This window comes from Micropterus salmoides, unplaced genomic scaffold (assembly GCF_014851395.1).
Source record: "Micropterus salmoides isolate LMB-PRFRI ecotype aquatic unplaced genomic scaffold, ASM1485139v1 Ms_hic_scaffold_4, whole genome shotgun sequence".
In the NCBI taxonomy this organism is placed as follows: domain Eukaryota; kingdom Metazoa; phylum Chordata; class Actinopteri; order Centrarchiformes; family Centrarchidae; genus Micropterus; species Micropterus salmoides.
The window spans coordinates 34,988,657-35,006,580 of NW_024043372.1; the positions used below are offsets into that span (position 1 = coordinate 34,988,657).

A 17,924-nucleotide genomic window follows, 5' to 3' on the forward strand; every position below is an offset into this window, starting at 1 on the left:
TTTTTTTAAAGCAGATGTTTTTAACAACAAAGACACAGACCTAAATGTAAATGCTCCGTATTTGTATAGCGCCTTCCTAGTCTTTTTGACCACTCAAAGCGCTTTTACACTACATCTGTATTCACCATTCACACACATTCATACACTGGCACTTCGACATGCAGCCTGGAGGAGCCGGGGATTGAACCGCCGACCTTCCGATTAACAAGCAGACTTCGTGAACTTAAATGAGCGACAAAGGACTGTGGGAAACTGTGCTGAACCCTGGAGTGTAGGGCTGGGCGGTATATAAGTATACTGATATATTTTTAAAATTAGACAATACCGTTTATACCAATAAAGTTTGATGTTGAGTTAATTAATGTGTTTCCGTAAAGTCCTGCCAGCGTTTTCTCCTCTCTCTCCCTCACCGCGCAGCCCCGCCCCCCCCTCTGCGTCTGCAAGCAGCCGTCTACTCACAAACTCTCAACAAGATGGAGGGAACACAATGCTGGTCGACACTGTTAAAGACCTGGCTTGTAAAAAGAAAAGCACGGTTCAGTCAGTGTTTCCCACACATTCACTTTACTTTGGCGGGTCGCTCAGGTTGGGCGACACACTGTAGCATTTATCAGAGACACATGGTGATTACTTTAGAAGTCGCGACACTGTGGATATTTAACAAGAGCGGACCACGGAAAGCGACAGTGAACACACCAGTCAGATGTTATTCATTAGCCAAGTTGGTTTTGTTTTGATAGGCTACGTCGTCAACACGCCTCCTCAACATGCAGCTCAGCTGCTGCTGTGAACGGAGTCACGGGAGGAAAAGTCCAGAAGACTAGGTCTTTTTTTTCGGGTGCTTTATACAGCCTGGCCTACTACTGATGGAGAAAGTCACCAGAGCAGACATACAGGGAGAGAGCGACGGTAAAGCCCCTTTCCACTGCACGGTACCAGCTCAACTCGCCTTTTTTGTATTTCCTTTGTGTGAAAGTTGTACTTGTACCTGCTACCAGGTACTTCTTTTTGTTTCACCTCCGTCTTATCTGTCTTTACATTCTGAATAATGTTGAAACTTTTTAACTTAAATCAAGGGACCGCTGTATGTGGGCCGCTGGTGTGTGTGTCGCATTGACGACCAGCTACATTGAGGGGCGCACTCTCTGCATCCTTTCCATCTGCAATGGAAAACGGAGGACGGCCAAACCGAGTCGAGTAGAGTCGGGGCGAGTTGAGCTGGTTCTGCTAATGGCTGTTTGCAGCAGAGGTACGTCAGGTCTGTTAGTGTGCAGAGAACTGAAGGAGGCGAATTCAATAAGTGAGTGATACTTAAGATGGAGAATTAATTATAATTAAAACGGTGAATTAAGAAAAAAGCAAAATTACTAAAAATATTAAAAACATGCCCGCTATTTCCCCATAACACACACATTCACACATGCCACTCACTTATTTATATTATTCTGTTTCTTCCTGGTTATTATTAGTTTCCCTATGGCCCTATTGGTGTCTGTCTGTTTTCCCCTGCTGTCTGCCTGTGTCTCATTAGTCCTGATCCCCCTCACCTGTATTGCTCCCGTCCTGCTCGTTACTCCCTGTGTAAATATGCCTGCTTATGTCTTCAGTCTTGGGCACGTCCTTGTCGTCTTTGTTGAGTGTTCGGCCTTGTGCTCCATTTTCCCTGTTCCCTGGAATATTCCCTTGTTTTTGGATTGCCTTGTGTTTGTTGGATTTACCTCAGTTTGGACTTACCCTTGTGTTTCCACGCAAGCTTGGTTTTTGTGAGTTAATAAATCCTTTTGAACTGCATCCTCGCCTTTTGGTCTGCATTTGGTTCCACACTTCAGCCTTCACTCAGCCAACCCATGACAATAACCAGCTTTATTTGGAGTAACTGAAATAGTGTTTGGTGGTTTTCTTTTATTGGTGTATGTTTATAGCGAAGGTAGTTATTTATCAGTGCTATCTAATAATCCTACTAATTGACCGTTTTCAGTGACAGGATAGGATTACGGTTATTCTCCTGTCTGGCGTCCAACCTATTTTGGATATTTTGATAAACCTCCGCTACAACAGGACATAAATGTGGAACCAGCACAGATGTCTTTTCGGGTTGAGATCTTTATAAATCAAAAAGCCAGATTAGTCCTACAAATTAATATTATCGACGGCCAAAGACAAACTCAGTTACATTTGTCTATTTGTGAAATATCTCTAAGAGAATTAGATGATATCTGGTCAACAAATAGGTCAAATAATATTTTGAAAATTGTCACTGTACTCAGTTAAAATGTTCTGTGCGTATTTTCATGCGGAGCCACTTGATGAGAATTTAAAATATTTTCTATTAATAAAATCTTGAGAATTTTACAGCTTTGAGTTGCTCTCGTGTTTTCTAGTTTTCAAATGGGCCTTTTCTCTTTTTTTTTTTGACCATACACATTTGCTACATCCACATACATATTTTGTTTTGGTGGATTGGTGTTTTACATTTGTAATTTTTGTGTCTTACTGTCTTAATTGCAATTTATAAATATTAGACTAGGGAAGACCGGGTATGGTTGTAACACTTCTTGCTTCAACAACTATAACTCGCTGAATGTTTTAGTTCTCAAACGTTTATACAAAGTGCCAACATTTGTTTACTACAAATGGCATCGATTCAATCCTCTAAAATTAGCTAAAATGCATCACATGTTGCTCAAGAAACTACAATTTAATCTAATAAGTCATAGAATTTTATCTGCAATAGTATAGATACTAAACAAAATATAGTCTTGGTCAAAAAAGTTACTTTCTTACCTCCAAAAACAGTTTTTTTTTCTCTATACTGTATATTCTGCATGTGCCTTTTTCCAGCCTTTACAACCACCATGCCTAATCAGGGAGAAAGTAGGTAAATACTGAAATTATCTTATGAGTCCTATCTCTTATTGGTGGAATTGATGTTGTCACAGCTCTCCCCATGTTTTAATCACACCCGGGCTCCCCTTAATAATTAGTTTTATGTGAGAAATATTTAACCGTTAATAGAGTCTGTACATATGATTTCAGCTGCATAAAATGTGATTCATTTTATTGATTGTCAACCAAATTAGGCCGTATAAAATGTGTAAATACCCCATTCTTCTGGACACAACATATGAGAGTAAGGACTTCCTAATGTGTCTGCCCAGGAGACAACCTGCCTGAAAGCTGTATGGTGTCATGCCTGGGGATAGGGACACAATATCTACATATAAACCTGATGAAAAGATCATCATTGTCAGTGTGATGTAAAAATGGATGTTTTTGTAATACAGAAATAACACAGATTCAGTTTGAATATTTATTTTCATATTAAAGTTCATTGTAAGCCAACTTTACATGTATAAGATTAAGTAGGCCAAACAATTTTATTCTAACTGCAGACAAAATAGCACAGTTCAGCATAGTCATAGACCCCCCAACCCCCCCTGTTAAGTTAGAGGGGCCATTCCACAAAGCCAGTACGATTTGAGTCCCTCTGACATTTTTAAGCATATTTTAACTATTGGGTCGCCAAAATCTATTTTCAAAAGCTTTTTATATCAATTGAAATACCCCCATCAATAAAGTCTAAAAAAAAACAAAAAAAAACATTACATACATTTTATCTTTATAATGAAAATGATTTTTTGAAATGATGTTTTTTAGTTGACACCAGCTATGTCCCTCATGCCATTATCTGATGGTGTCCTTGGTATATGACTAATAAAATTAGTGAAATACTAACCATACATTTTGCCATACACTTGAACTTGCCGGTAATGTTTTTAAAAAATAATAATAAATTCATGATTATTCATTTAAATCACATTATTTAGTTCCGTACCCCAGTAACCCCACAACCCCATTACACAAATCTTTTCTCCCATAAAAATAATTAACTGATCCTTATGTGACATCAACAACAGGAAGTGACATCATAGATGTTCTGAACAATATCTTGCAGACACAGGCAAGTTACCAACTTCTTTTCCAACTATATTTCTTTTTTTCCTTCCATTTACATTGTGATGTGGTCTTCAAGTGTAACGACTCAACCCTGTTAGATGAAATAAAGATTAAAAACGATTATTTGTGAAAATGATCTGGTATTTCAACAAGATATATGACTTCTTAATATCATGCATACCATGTGCTCTCCTGTTAGTCACCACATGTAGAGCAGTGGCCATCTTGAGCAAAAAATCACAACCCCGACACACTGATCATAACGGAGTTGTGAGATTGTGACGTGGTTGTGTTTTTACCACTTTGGTTGTAAAGTTATCCAATAATTTAAATTACTTATTATATTTGATCAACCGTCTTATACGACATGCATGTTAATGTATTAATGTCCATGTTAAAGCTGTGTGTGTCTGCACATGTGTGTTCTATCTAGAATTTCATATCTCAGTGATAAGTAAATTGCTATGAAATAATGTTTGATTTAATGATATCATTTTCTCTACAGACATCTGAGTCTGTGATGGCACCAACAACAGCAGCAGAAAGGCACACCTGAAAGCCCTGTCTACATGAACATGGGTATTTTCATCATCATATTTTCATAATTTTACGCAGTTCGGGTCACTGAAACCAAACATTTTTGAAAACCCCTGCCAGAGTGAGGATATTCCGAAACGCCGGTTGCAGTGCTGTCGTGTGGACAGTAAAATGGGGGTTTCGCCTTGCAACGTCAGAGTGTGCGCCGTCATCCTCTGTGTCTGATGTCAGATTGTGCGGCACTGCCTGCTAGGTTTACAATTTTATTAGGCTCTGATTGGCCAACGTGGCTTTACGGTTAGGGCCATATCGCCGCCGCTTGACTGCGCTTGATAACGTGTGTTTGCGTTTTCATGTGGACGGAGATTTTTTTTTTTGAACAAAGGAGGAAAAACTCTGGTTATAAAAATACCCGTGTCCGAGTGGACTAGGCCTGAGAGAAGGGAGAAATACCTGCAAACTGAACGCCAGAGATGGAGAAAAAATGTAGAGAAAGGGCAAAAAAAGGGAATCACTGAGTTAAGTAAAAGAACAGCGGCAGAAGCACAGAAAGTGGAGAGCAGCTTACAAAAGAAGCAAGGAGAAGAGAGGAGCACTGGGGAACTTAACCACTCCTTCACAAAGTCCACATCATGCACCAGAGCAGTATCCATGGCTAGGATCTTCAAGGTAGAGCAATGAGCAGTTAAGAGTGTTAGAAGAGTTAGAAAATGAAAAGTGTAGTACACTATAGAGAACAAGTACTATTAGATGTTGAGGTTGAATGTGACTGATGGCTGCTTGAAGGTTTGGCAGATTAGATTCCTTGTTTCAAGACTTTTTACAGGGCCCTGTATTCTTTCATCCTTTTCCCCGTGAGTCCATCATATCCATTTTTCATCATAGTCTAATTTATTGATTATGTTTATAGGCAACATGTGGAATGGAAGAAAACAAGAAGAAAAGAAAGAAATAGGCTGAAGAAGAAAATAGAACAACTTCAGGCAAGACTGGACAAACAAAGAAAACTGAAAGAAAAATACATCAAGAGATTCCAATGTTTGAAGAAGCATTCTGATTCACCACGGTCTAAGGTGAATGAGCTAAAAGCAAATTGCCCCGTAAACCCCAGAATCAGGAAGACGCTGCTGTATCATCAATCACTGATTAGAGACATTAGTAACAAAAAAAACAAAACAAATAATAATAATAAATACAAAATAAAAATAATAAGATTGACTAACAAATAAACATTCAGCACAGGAACAGATCCACTCCGACTGGGTCTGGTGGTTGTTCCATTGTCGGGACGACCAGCGGGTGATGCCCTTGAGCAGCCAGCTGCTCAAGGGCAGCTCCGTAGGGGACGAAGGGGACGAAGGAGGGAGGCAGGAAGAGACGTTTTTCTTGCTGTTTTTCTATTCCTTCTTCTCTTTAACTCAGTTTCCCCTTGGGTGACCAGATGAGAATGGATGAAATTTGGGACGGGGGAGGGGACGTGGCTACCAGTACATTGAGTGTCAATGAACATTAACACACGTGAAAATACAATACAACTTAACTGTGGATATGTAGGTAAATCATGATCTTTTACTTAATTTTTATATTTATTTTATGCATGTCATCAGTACAGTGTCACATCTGCCTGCGCAACTCGCGTGTTAGATCTCTCCGCCGTGCCGTGGCTGCCTGAAGCTAAATTCCACTAACCAAAAGAAAACAAAAAGGGGAAAAGAGCCTGACGAGTGTTACTTTGTGGCTAAAACAACGCTGTTGACACAATGTACAGATAACCTGCAACCCCTGCTGGAGCAAGAGAACTATACAACAATAAGTAGGCCTATATGTTTAATTAGGCTTTGATCAAAACTCATGTAATAAAAAAAACAAAATAAATATCAGCAGACCACAGAAGAACGAGAAATGCAACTAATTGCAAAAGTGACAACAGGGAGAGTTGTCAAAAAATATAGGTTACAGAGATTTGCTGAGGATCCCCTCTGCTTTTCGAGTAAGCATTGGCAACGTAAGGAAAGTCTTAACTTTGAAAGGAAGAAGACTAACAGGTTCACTGATGAATTAGCAGTGAAGATGTTCTGTGTAAGAGATGATGTCAGTAGGATCACAACAGGGACCAAACACTCATAAGGAACAAAGTGAAGATGCAGACAAGTTTCCTATTGGATACCCGGAAAAATCTTCACAGAAAAATCTTCACAGAAGATGAAAAGATTTCATATTCTCTGTTCTCTTTTTGGGTTGTTAATCCAACAATCTCAGAACGAGACACATGCATGTGTAAATTGCATTAATAATCTGTCCTTTGTGGCTGAGAAGCTCAATTAGCTGAAACTTATTGAGACTGCCAGTCTCAAAAAGTTGGTAGAGAAGTTGTTCTGCAACTCATCCAACAAGGGCTGCATGTACAGAGAGTGTGAACACTGCAAAGATAAGAGTGTCCCAATCTCCAGTACATATGAGTACAACAAAAGTATATTTCACCCAGTGGGTTACAGAACATAAGGAGATGGATTAAAAGAAATAGGGAGAAGAGAGGTCAACTGTCAAGGTCGCCATCAAGAAATCTGTCGAGGGGTATACAGGAGAACCTGACTGAGGTGTTCCACACCTACCTACAGCAGTTCAAACAGCATCAGTTCAATATCAAGCAGCAGTATGCCTTCTGCCGCGAGCTGAAGAAGAACATGTCAGGGGAGGAGGCATTGAAAAATATTGACTTTTCAGAAAATTACTGTTGCAAATACGGCTCCCAGATCCAAGCAGTCCACTTTGTGGCTTCACACCAGCAGGCCACTCTGCATATAGGGATGTTGTATGTTGGTGGAAAACCAGAGCCTGTGTGCCTTAGCACCATCTCCTGCAGACATAAAGGGCCTCCAGCAATTAGGCAACACCTCAATCCAGTGCTGGATTACCTTCAGGCCACACATCCACAAGTGTCTGTGCTGCACTTTTTCAGCGATGGCCCAATGAGGCCACTCCTTCCTTTTCAGCACTGAATTGAAGTCTGGCTCTTGGAATTTCTTTGAGGGTAGTCACGGTAAAGGAGCACTGGATGGTGTCAGGGGACCTTTAAAAAAGAGCTCACATGATGGTGGCGAAGAGCCGTGATATCCTGGATGCACACGAGCTGTTTAAAGCGTTGACCCAGACAAACACAACAGTGAAACTGTTCTTTGTGAGCTGGTATCTGCTTTGGCCAAAAATGCCAAAGCAGATACCAGCAGTGCCGGGAACAATGAGATTCCACCAGGTGATTACTCTGGCTCTAGAAGAACTGATACACTGAGATGTCAGTTGCCTGTGCGCAACACAGAAACACTTGAACTGCTAGTGCTTTAACACACAGTGTTTCAGTTGGCCAGAAGATACAAATTGCTGTGCCACAGCCAGCCAGTGAAGGGCATCCACAGCCACAGAAAGGGAAATCCAGTGGGGAGTTGGTTGGGAAGTGGTGCGTGCTCAGATATGATCAAGAGCTCTATCCAGGCATCATCCTTAACACAGATGAAACACATGTCCAAATGAAATCTATGCATCGTGTTGGACCAAACCGATTATTCTGCCTGTGACAAAGCGCCATGTGGAAATTTTTAAAAGAGTTTATAATGTTCTACTGTATTCTGTGTTCTTTTTCCTGCTGTTGAGTTAATAAAATTCAGTTCAATTGCAATTTATATCTATTGTCTTTCTAAAATGGTAAAATAATACAATGTTTACAGAAAATCTTACAGTGAGTTTGAGTAAAAAACAATTAAAATTTTAAAATGTATATGTCCCTTCAACATCTTTATTAATTATTTTTTAAAGTTTATGAAAAAGTAATTTAATGTTTGTTGATCTCTCTGTGAGGGGTTTGAGTTTGTGGGATGTGTTTTGTATTTGTTTTCTGTGTTTATTCCCTGCCCTTGTGTTTGCTCTTGTCTGTAGTATGTGTATGTGTTACTTTGGTCATTTGTTTATTCGTCAGGTTTCCTTGTTAGGAGTTCATCAGTGTTTCTAGACTTGTTTTGCTGTCTCTGTGTTCTTTACTTTTGTTGTTTATTTTTCATTTTGTGTCATTGTTCCTTGTGTGTTTCAATTAACTTTACATTCTGTTTTAATTTGTAGTGTCTCTTGTCATGTTTTACTTCCTGTGCTTGTCTGATTGTCTGAGTAGTGTCATCTGTGTGCAATTAGTTTCTCCCCCACCCCCATGTATTTAGGTGGTTGTCTGTCTTTCAGTTGTGGCCAGTTCTTTGTTTCTACAGGAGACACTGTGTGTTTCTAGTTTTGTCTCATGTTCATGTTTCTTGTGGATTACATTTCATTTGGATTTTTGGACTTTGTTTTCACCTGCACTGTAAGTTTCACCATTTTTGTGCAATAAACCACAAAGCTTACCAGTACACAGGCCTGCCATCAGGAATTATAGACAGGGGGACACCATTTTTCACACTAAGCCCATCATCAACACCCACTCCACCTTAGTTCTAATACAAACATGGCGATTTCAAAGAAGCTCTACTACGATTACGTCACCTTTTCTCACCTCAATGATAAATTAATTAATTTTAATTCAGTGATAAACTCCTGGACTTTAATAGTTACTGTGTTTCAGCAGATTTTCTGCTTATGTTCAAAACTTTCATTCAGAATCTGTCCCACATAGACTATCTTTGTTCTCTGACATGTTGAGAAAAAAAGTCGTAAGATTACAAGAATAACGTCATCATTTAATGAGAATTCCTAACAGTTTACCTGCCCTGTGCTGTGCATGAGCTTGCGTTGACGCTCTGCTGATTGGTTCCTTTCAGACCGTCTGCAGACACAGCACCTCAATAATGCTACCAAAATGTTTGTGCCTCAGATTCTAGATGGTTACTTTGCAAAACTCTTTCGGTTATTTACCTCTACTCACAGCGCGACACACCGGTGTCACATCAGCTGGGTGGAGTTCACTCACCCCGTGTCCATATTATCAGTTATACTTTTGTTTTTCATTGCTTGAGAAAATTGATGTGGAGCGTGACAGCGTGTGAAAATTGTCAATTGCTGAGTCTAACGCTCGATGCCTGAGAGTTGGCAGCTCTGGTGTTACATTACTTAAAGGCTAAGCAAGCTAAAGCTTTGCTAGTCTGTGTGTATTGGCTTTTCTTTTTTGGACCCCTGACAGGCTGCAGTGTTCGCTTAGAGCGACTGGCTTTACATTTGCCGGTCCTGCACATCTGAATGGCCAAATGTTTCGATCATACCATTTAAGTGGGTTTGTTATCAGATGACAAGTATGAAACATGTTGTAATGATAAAAATACATTTATTTATCATTTAAATCCATCTAAAAAGTTTTGTTATTCATGTAAGACAGTAAGTTAAGTGTTCTACTTGATCCCATTTAAGGGTCAACCATAGACCTTTGAATGCCCCCCCCCCCCCCCCCCGGGCCTTGGGTCTGGGTCATCTGATTATTGAATTATAGGAACATCGGATTGACAGGAAAATGTTGATTTCATTACGAATGCATTTTATATTCATATTCAGACAAGCTCCATAGTGTCCAGAATAGGGTTGAAGAGTAATAGTCCCCATACCACAAAATAATGACCATTAATATTAGGGATTTGTTGCCTGAAGGGGAACCTGTTTTTCTGAAAGTTAAATATGTCATTAATGCTGTGGGGTGTTCAGAAAAGTAATACATTTTGGCAAAAAATCTAAGAATGTGGAAGTCCAAATCGTTCCTGTTTCGTGGAATGACTCAGCACCATGAAATGTACTACTGGGAGTTATCATGTGATAGACTGTATGACTGATAACAGTTTATATTATGGGTAAGTACTCCTGGCAGTATTAGACAACCAATAGTTTTGTTGTAGCCAGATACCTATTAGCAAACTTTACAGTTTTGTTATGGTAACACAGCACATTGTTAGCTTACACTCAGAATCAAGCGGTCAGTTTAAGAAAGAACGTTAACCAAAAACCAAAAAGTTAAAACTGGCTGGAGGGGTCTTTATGTTGTTTTTAGACTGCTCACACCCTATCACCTGTAAGCATACCTGTTCTGTCTCGGGGTTTGGGCCCGTTTCCTGCATTCAGCTCAGTAGCTGGACGTAACAATAGGCCTTAATGCATAATCACACCGTTATTTAGGATAAGTTATGAGGAGGCTACTACACCTTGCATTGTGTTTAATGACTGATTCAATGTGGCTAATACAGCTAGTCCTTTCAGGCAGGGAAATGGAATGGTTTGTGGTTATTAATGTGAACAAAATGCACGAGAACCCCCTGCAGAGAAGAGATCTATTATTATTATGTGACATGTACATGCTATAACAGGCCTGAGCGACAGTGCATTCTCTAGCCGGCGCTAGGATCCAGAAGAATAACATCTCTCGCGCTCTCTCTCTCTCTCTCTCGCTCTCCTCTCAAGACATTTTTAAAGTCTCTGCCAGACTTGGGCTCACACGTTACTTCCTGGATGGACGGAGGGATGGAAAGCTTTCGGCGTCTCCCGACCGCAAACACCGACTCTGCCCTCTCTGTTTGCCCGACGAGCGCTTCCTCCACCGCCGCAGGAGCGAGGACGCGCTGAATGGACCGTCGCTGCTAGTCTCCCCTAACCCGCTTTCCCGTTGCTGCATATACACCCCCCTCCATAACCATCAGCATGGTATTCTAATATCCGACAATATCGGGGGGGATTTTGGAACAAAAAGACTCTTCACTAAAAAAATCTCCGCCCTCCACCGTGCTCAGTCTGAGCTGCGTCTCGGGTGCTTCTTTTTACGCAGCGAAGGCGTCGCTGATCTGCTCGCAAAGGGGAGAAACTCAACAGTTGTTGCTGCTTATTGTTTGCATGTCGACGTGCATGTCACTACCATGTGGAGGCTATCGCAATCGTGTTGTTGCTGCTGGTGGATTTTCTCTCTCATTTTGCCAGCCTTCGTGCTCATCTGGGCCGAGTGTCATCCTGGTAAGTTTCGTACCCCTACAAGTCAAAATGAGCCTTTATGTTGTTCATGTCAGGAATGTGGTTATCACTGTGGCATTGACAGAACCCGGCGCATCTCTAATAGGCTAAGTCAAGTTACCTCATTAAATATCCTGGAACTGGTCACTGGCTGGGAATATTCCGTGCCTTTTGGTTTGGCGCGCGTCCCTGGAAACTGTCAGAGACGCTTAAAGCAGTTGGTGAAATTATTTTTATGCCGCTGAGTGACCTCTTTAAATCATCTCATGCCAATTCAAAGCACCTACTTTGTCACAGAAGCGTATTTTCCCCTGCCTCCTTCCTTCAGGTGGATGTCTGAGGCTCAATACCACCATTTTTCTTCTTAAATAGCAAGAAAACTGGGAAAAGAAGAAAACTGGGAAAAGAGAGGCAATGGGCAGGGATGGCATTAAAGGAGGAATAGGCAGGCTCTGTAGTTGGGTCAGGGATATGGGTAGATAAAATGTCCTGATACCTTGTCAGCCACCGCCAAAGCCCTTCTCTTACTGCCTGAAGCAAGACATCCGGGCTGTGAAGCCGCTTCACACACTGCACACAACTCACAAATTACAGTTCAGGCTCTAATGTGTGTGGAGAGGACAGTATCTTTTTTCTGTGTTTGGAGTTGTCATGTAGACCGCTGGAGGGTATCCACAAACATCTGACTTTACCCACATGGCTGTGTAACGCATAGCAGAATACTTTGTCGTGTTTGAGTGGTAAAAATACTTCCATAAATGCAAATGCTATCTAATTGAACTGATCTCCAGCTATTATATAATATAACTGAACATTTTCCAAAATCATTTTGCAAAGAGAAGCCTCTGCTTTAATTATAGCAAAATGAAAGACCCCGGACCGCTGTTTGTAAAGTACAAAGCCTCCAGCGTTTAACCCTCATGAGCCAATACACGAAGAGGAACAACACCTTTGCTGTTGCTTTTACTCTCCGACTGTAAGAGGTAATATGTTGTGTCATATTGGAAAATAAGAACAACAAATGAAATTTGACCTTGACCAGGGAGTCCATATACAATGCATTCCTCCAGCTGTGGAAGATCCTAGAAATGTCTCTTAGACACTTTAACAGGCTGTTCAACACCCAAGAGCTTTATGTGTTAAATTCCCTTGATGTTCCATCACCCACCCCGCCTGAAAATAGATTCATATTATATGCAGATGTGATTATATTTTAGAAAGGATCATGTTGATATTCTGATATGAATCAAAAATAGTACTGGATAATATTCAGTAGAGGTTGGACAATTTGGACAAAATGGTTAATTTCCCGATATTTCTAACCAAATACCTTTATACCTATATCAGAGGACCTCTTGGGAATGACTAATAGTGCTTTCAGAAGGTATTTACACAAAATAAAGAATATGTCAAAGAGAATGATGCATCTGTAAGAGTAGTCAGATTAGCTCAGAAATGTAATTAAGCCTGTAAAACTACTAAATGAGAAATTTTAAATGGAACCCTTTTATATACCACTTTATTGTATACTGATATATAAACCAGCTCTGCTCTCAAATCGCTGTGTAGTGTGAACAAAACAGACTTCAATAAGTCTATAGAAATCTGAGGAGTGCATTAATGACCACTGAACCCTAAATCGCATTATGGATTCTCAGTGGCCCCCCAGACCCCCAGTCTGAGGAGCCACTTTTAGGGAGTCTTGAGAGATGTCATGAAACACACACACAAACACACACACTTGCAGAATGAGAGATAGTCAGAGAACAAAAGATAATGCTTCACTACTGACCAATGAACACAGTGTTTTAACAAATCTATACCAGTATGAATGTACTGTTAGGATTCATACACTGGCATTTGATTTTGTACCTCCTGTTTGACATTTAGGGTTTTTATGCTGTGCCCCTTCATCCCCTGTATTTTTGATCTTGCATTCCATCAAATCACATATCTGGAGAGAAATTCAGTCAAATAAGCTGAGAAGTAAAAGAGAGAGCTGCTGTGAGTCGAGGGTGGTTCTTATAACTGGATGGAGGGAAACATATAAAAAATGAAAAGAATAAGAATTTATTTGTAGTGGTCCATGAAAAAACGAGGATTGTTTGTAGTGTTGAAAATTAAACCACTTGTTTTTGATTTCAAGATGAATCAAATAATATCAAATCATTTTAGTAACAGGCTCATTAGCAGGAAAAAACGGTCTGGTTTCAGTTTATTGAAAGGAAACATGACACATCCAACTAGACTGTCCTGACCAGAAAAATTATTACGAACCATATTGGCAATTATTATGCCAGTGGCCTCTAGTGGTCGTACAATCGTACCAAAGGCAGAAGTCAGGTGATGTATTATAAATAGGCAGAAAGTCCGTATAAAGAAGTACGGATGGTGTGCTGGATGGGTCAAACTCTGGACAGTGTTATTAAATTAAAATCACCACCTGTTTTGAGGGGAAATGGGAGAATGTAACAAGCAGAGAAAAATGGCACATGTCAAAATCAGTTGCATGTCACCCTGTCTTTTGAAAGACAACAAATCAATAGAAAGATCTGAAAACATCCGGATGGTTTGTGGAAAATCCATTTGAATGAAATATAAGCTAAAAAGGCAGGTGGACGGATATTCAATTGCCAGTTTGTGATGCTTTATTGACATGACCAATATCTAGAGAAGGGGGCATTTTCAATAAAGGGAAACTCCACATTTCATCGAACAATGATAATGTCTCTCTCTCTCTACTTGACCTTCTCTTTCACTCCTCTCTCTCTCCCCTCAGGCTTGACTGCATGCTGTTATGGTCCTGTATTTGAGCAAGCCCAAAGTGGTTGGTTCGCGTTAATGGCTGGTAGATGGTGTAGAAACAGAGATGAGTGTGCGTCTCTCCTGCTGGGTATCATCATCTTCTGCGAGCTCTCAGTGCTGCCCTCCTTACTTACAGTCCTCTCCTCTTTTCTATTAATAAGACTCTTAGCCAGGAGATGAGCTGGTAAAGCACAGGGAAAGGCAAGATGTTTAATCAGCTAAAACATAGTGGTGTTGAATTAATTTTTAGCATTTTACTGATTTACTGGCCGTACCTTAATACCAAGATGATAGTGGTTCTGAAAAGGTTCACACTCGTTGATTCTCAGCTGTATTTTATTGAAAGTGTTGAAGTACGGGCAACAGGTTTCTCATATATGTTAATTCATTCTGCAGTCTGGGATATTTATCTTTGCCAGTATTGTGACAACATTTATATATAAATATAAGATAACATAGAATTACAGGTATGAATCTAAATGAAGATAAATTGAAAAAACAATCTTAACCCTTACTATAGACTTTGCTGAAATGACATTGCATGATATTTTTTTTTAGTTCTGGTTTACTGAATGTCTTTAGCTTAAAGAATGTGGTGATCATCAGATTCACATTTGTGTCTGATGAGATTGAGGCTCTTCTTCAGTAGGGTTAAAATACAGTATGTCTGTTAAACCACATTTTATGCATGTCTTTTAAATAACACCCTACGATTTAAGAGTTTAGTTTCATATGGTTTGTTAATTTGACCCACCTGAGTGAAATGTACTAAAGATTCTCAGATTAACAAACCATTGCAAAAAGCTCAAGGAAAAGCAAACAGAAGCTGCCTGAGGTTGATCTCACTTCATGTATATGTGGTTTTGTATTTGCCTGCTGATTCCTAAAGCATACTGCTCATCTTTGAAGCAGCTCCCAGTGATTTCCTCAGCTGGGAGGCTATGACGCCTGCAATTACTGCCTTAGCTCCAATCTGCATTGTTGAGAGCGCATGGGCAAGCGCTATATCCTCGGAGATTTTGAAGAGTAGAGTGCATTATTTACTCTGGAGTCTGAAAAATGTCATACCTCGCTGCATAGCACCAGCATTGATTTAACCAAGCGCCACTAGAAATACAGGACATTTACGCTGTGCTCTTGTGTCACACAAGTGACCTGGCTGCTTTCCAAACACGCCCCCTGTTGCCCTGTTGTGTTTGATCCGCATCCATCAACCTACGGACGTTTTTTCATTTCCCCAGGATCTCCAGGCAGAGGACATTTAGGGGAATCACGTTTTCTGACAGCTCTTTCAGAGACTCTTTTAATGTCGTTCAGAATTTTTCAAAGTAAAAGCTCTCAATTCGACTCTTTTATTTTGCAGGCAAAACCACTAAAGAATAAGTGATTATGTGAGTAACTGTTGCTGCCATTACTGAGATCTATTTCAGCACTGCTATCAAAGTATTTATTTACTTATATTTTTTGCCGCTATCAAAGCACCATAATCTGGCAGCGGACCAGATATTATTTCTGGAGGGCAGTTTTGGCGAGGGTCCATAATCACAGAGCAAATTAATGTGTTTCCCTTGTCAATGTTTATATAAACTTTCTCTATTATATGGTTTATAATGGACTGTGGTGAAGAAACAGTGTTTCACACTCTTGGCTTAGATTTTCCATGTTATCTGTCAGTGGCCAAGGAGAGGAGTGGTAGACTAAACGGCTAGATGCGGTAACGGCTAAATGCCACTAAATCGTACACACTTAACCTCTAAGCACATTTTGTCATCAGAAAGAGTGTGTAATCATGTGGTGGATTAATACATACATTTCCACAATTCGATAAGAAAATATAAAAAATGTAATCACTATCAATGAATTCGATGTATCATGCAAATATAGAATTATTAAAATGTATCTGAAATAATTCATGGGGACACTTCATAATAAATGTATTGCAGCAGTAGGGTTTACAATACTATAATACTGTTTAATAGGGGACAATTCACAATGAATGCATTGTTGCAATACACGTATTGTATCCTATTAAATAGGTTATTACTTGATTACTGACAATTTATTTCTAAAAATCTTCTGCGGGGGGGGCACTCATAATGCTAAGTATAACCCAGACTTTTATAAATTGCATCCACATTTTGTCAGATTCCAAGATATTCCGCGTTTTGCAGTTGTCATTTTTAGAAAATTTTGCAATTCTCTGCGTATTTTCCGCACCAGAGAAATGATAGAACCTTACGTCTGCTGAGTAAGTGTTGAGGCATCATGCCCTTGTCACTGCACTACACCAGCCCTGGGTTAGCCAAACACACGAGAGAGAGAGAGAGAGAGAAAGAAAGAAAGAAAGAAAGAGAGAGAAAAGGCGTGTGACAGAGGAGACGTGGAAATAAAGAGATGTTTGGCCTTCAAGCTGTCATTTTCTGCTGTGAAAAATGAATGGGCCCTGTCGCTCCTGGCTGGGAGGAAAAAGAGAACAGACTTGTAATCTTACAGGGCTCCAGACTAAATTTTTTTACTTGGAGCACTGCAGCCCCTATCTGAAGATTTTAGGGGCACAGGCCGAAAGTTTAGGAACGCATATCTTAAATCGACTTGCAAAGCAATTTTTCAATGCACATACTGGAAGATGCAATCATTTGTGTATCTGTCTCGACATATTTAATGTTTTAGGATGCTGTTGTGCTGTATTAGGTGTCGTGTTTAAACTGTGCAGTGCCAGTTGCCTCAGCAAACTTAGTTCTGCCCGCATGTTGTGGAACACATAAAGCAGTAAATATAGTCAATGGTGTTGGTGTTTTTACTAAATCTAAGCCATGTAAACTCCCTCAGCCAGGGGTGGACTGGCCCAATAATTCAGGCCAGGAATTTGACTCGGGCGACCCTGTTTACGCAGACCACCCATGCGCTAATTTTGTATACTAACCCTATTTGTTAATGTAAAGGGTACTATTTTCATCTTGAAAGAAAATTATCCATGTTACAAAATATAAAATATTTAGGACTGAACATTAAAGTTACCTATCTGAACAGAGTATGGATGCACCCTCAGAAACTCAAGAGAAATAGCATACACCAATCTTAGGACATACAAATGTACAAGGCAAGACACAAAAAACTACTAGCCTACAATTTCTAGCCAACACCTTTTAATGCAAAAGTCCAAAAAGCACTCCGACAGCCTTCCAAAAAAACCCCTATTGACTACAGTGTTCACTCACTGGTGTCCAGAAGGCAAACAGCACAAAAATAAATACATCTTTCAATTATTTCTATTAGACATATTTTAATCAGCATAATTTAAATTTTCTAGCATATAAAGTAAATACAGTTGGAAGTTCTTAACAGACATTTTAACTAAAAATAAAACTTGCTATATTATCGCTGTTGCTGTTCAAGTTGACAGTTACCGGCAGGCCAAAACGGCCCACAGGCCGTCGGGGAAAAACACACGGTGCAGACTCGCCCCCTCCACGTTTTTCAACGTGAAATAAAAAAATCGCACTCTCAAAAAATGGTCGCAAAATTTGGTCGTAGTCTGGTGTTTTCACCACCACAAACACAAACCCACACAATCGCCCTCCTTTTATCGATCTCTGTCTCTTTCCTTCCCTATTTTTTAATTCACCTTCCTTTTCTCTGCTGTTAGAGTGTGGATGTGCATCCACTTAAAC

At 40.0% G+C, this 17,924-nt stretch overlaps 1 protein-coding gene across 2 annotated transcripts in view; it reads left to right on the forward strand.

The window, feature by feature from the left end:
• Window positions 1-8,763: 8,763 nt before the first annotated feature.
• The window catches only part of ptprga (protein tyrosine phosphatase receptor type Ga), a 466,997-nt gene continuing 457,836 nt past the window's right edge, over window positions 8,764-17,924 (forward strand). Inside the window, exons 1-2 of one of the 2 annotated variants that reach the window (XM_038695933.1) lie at window positions 8,764-8,836; window positions 10,909-11,451. In XM_038695933.1, the coding sequence (XP_038551861.1) occupies window positions 11,358-11,451 (94 nt within the window). In that variant the 5' untranslated portion in view covers window positions 8,764-8,836; window positions 10,909-11,357. The remainder of the gene's footprint in view (window positions 8,837-10,908; window positions 11,452-17,924) is intronic. The other variant, XM_038695935.1, reaches the window with a different exon arrangement.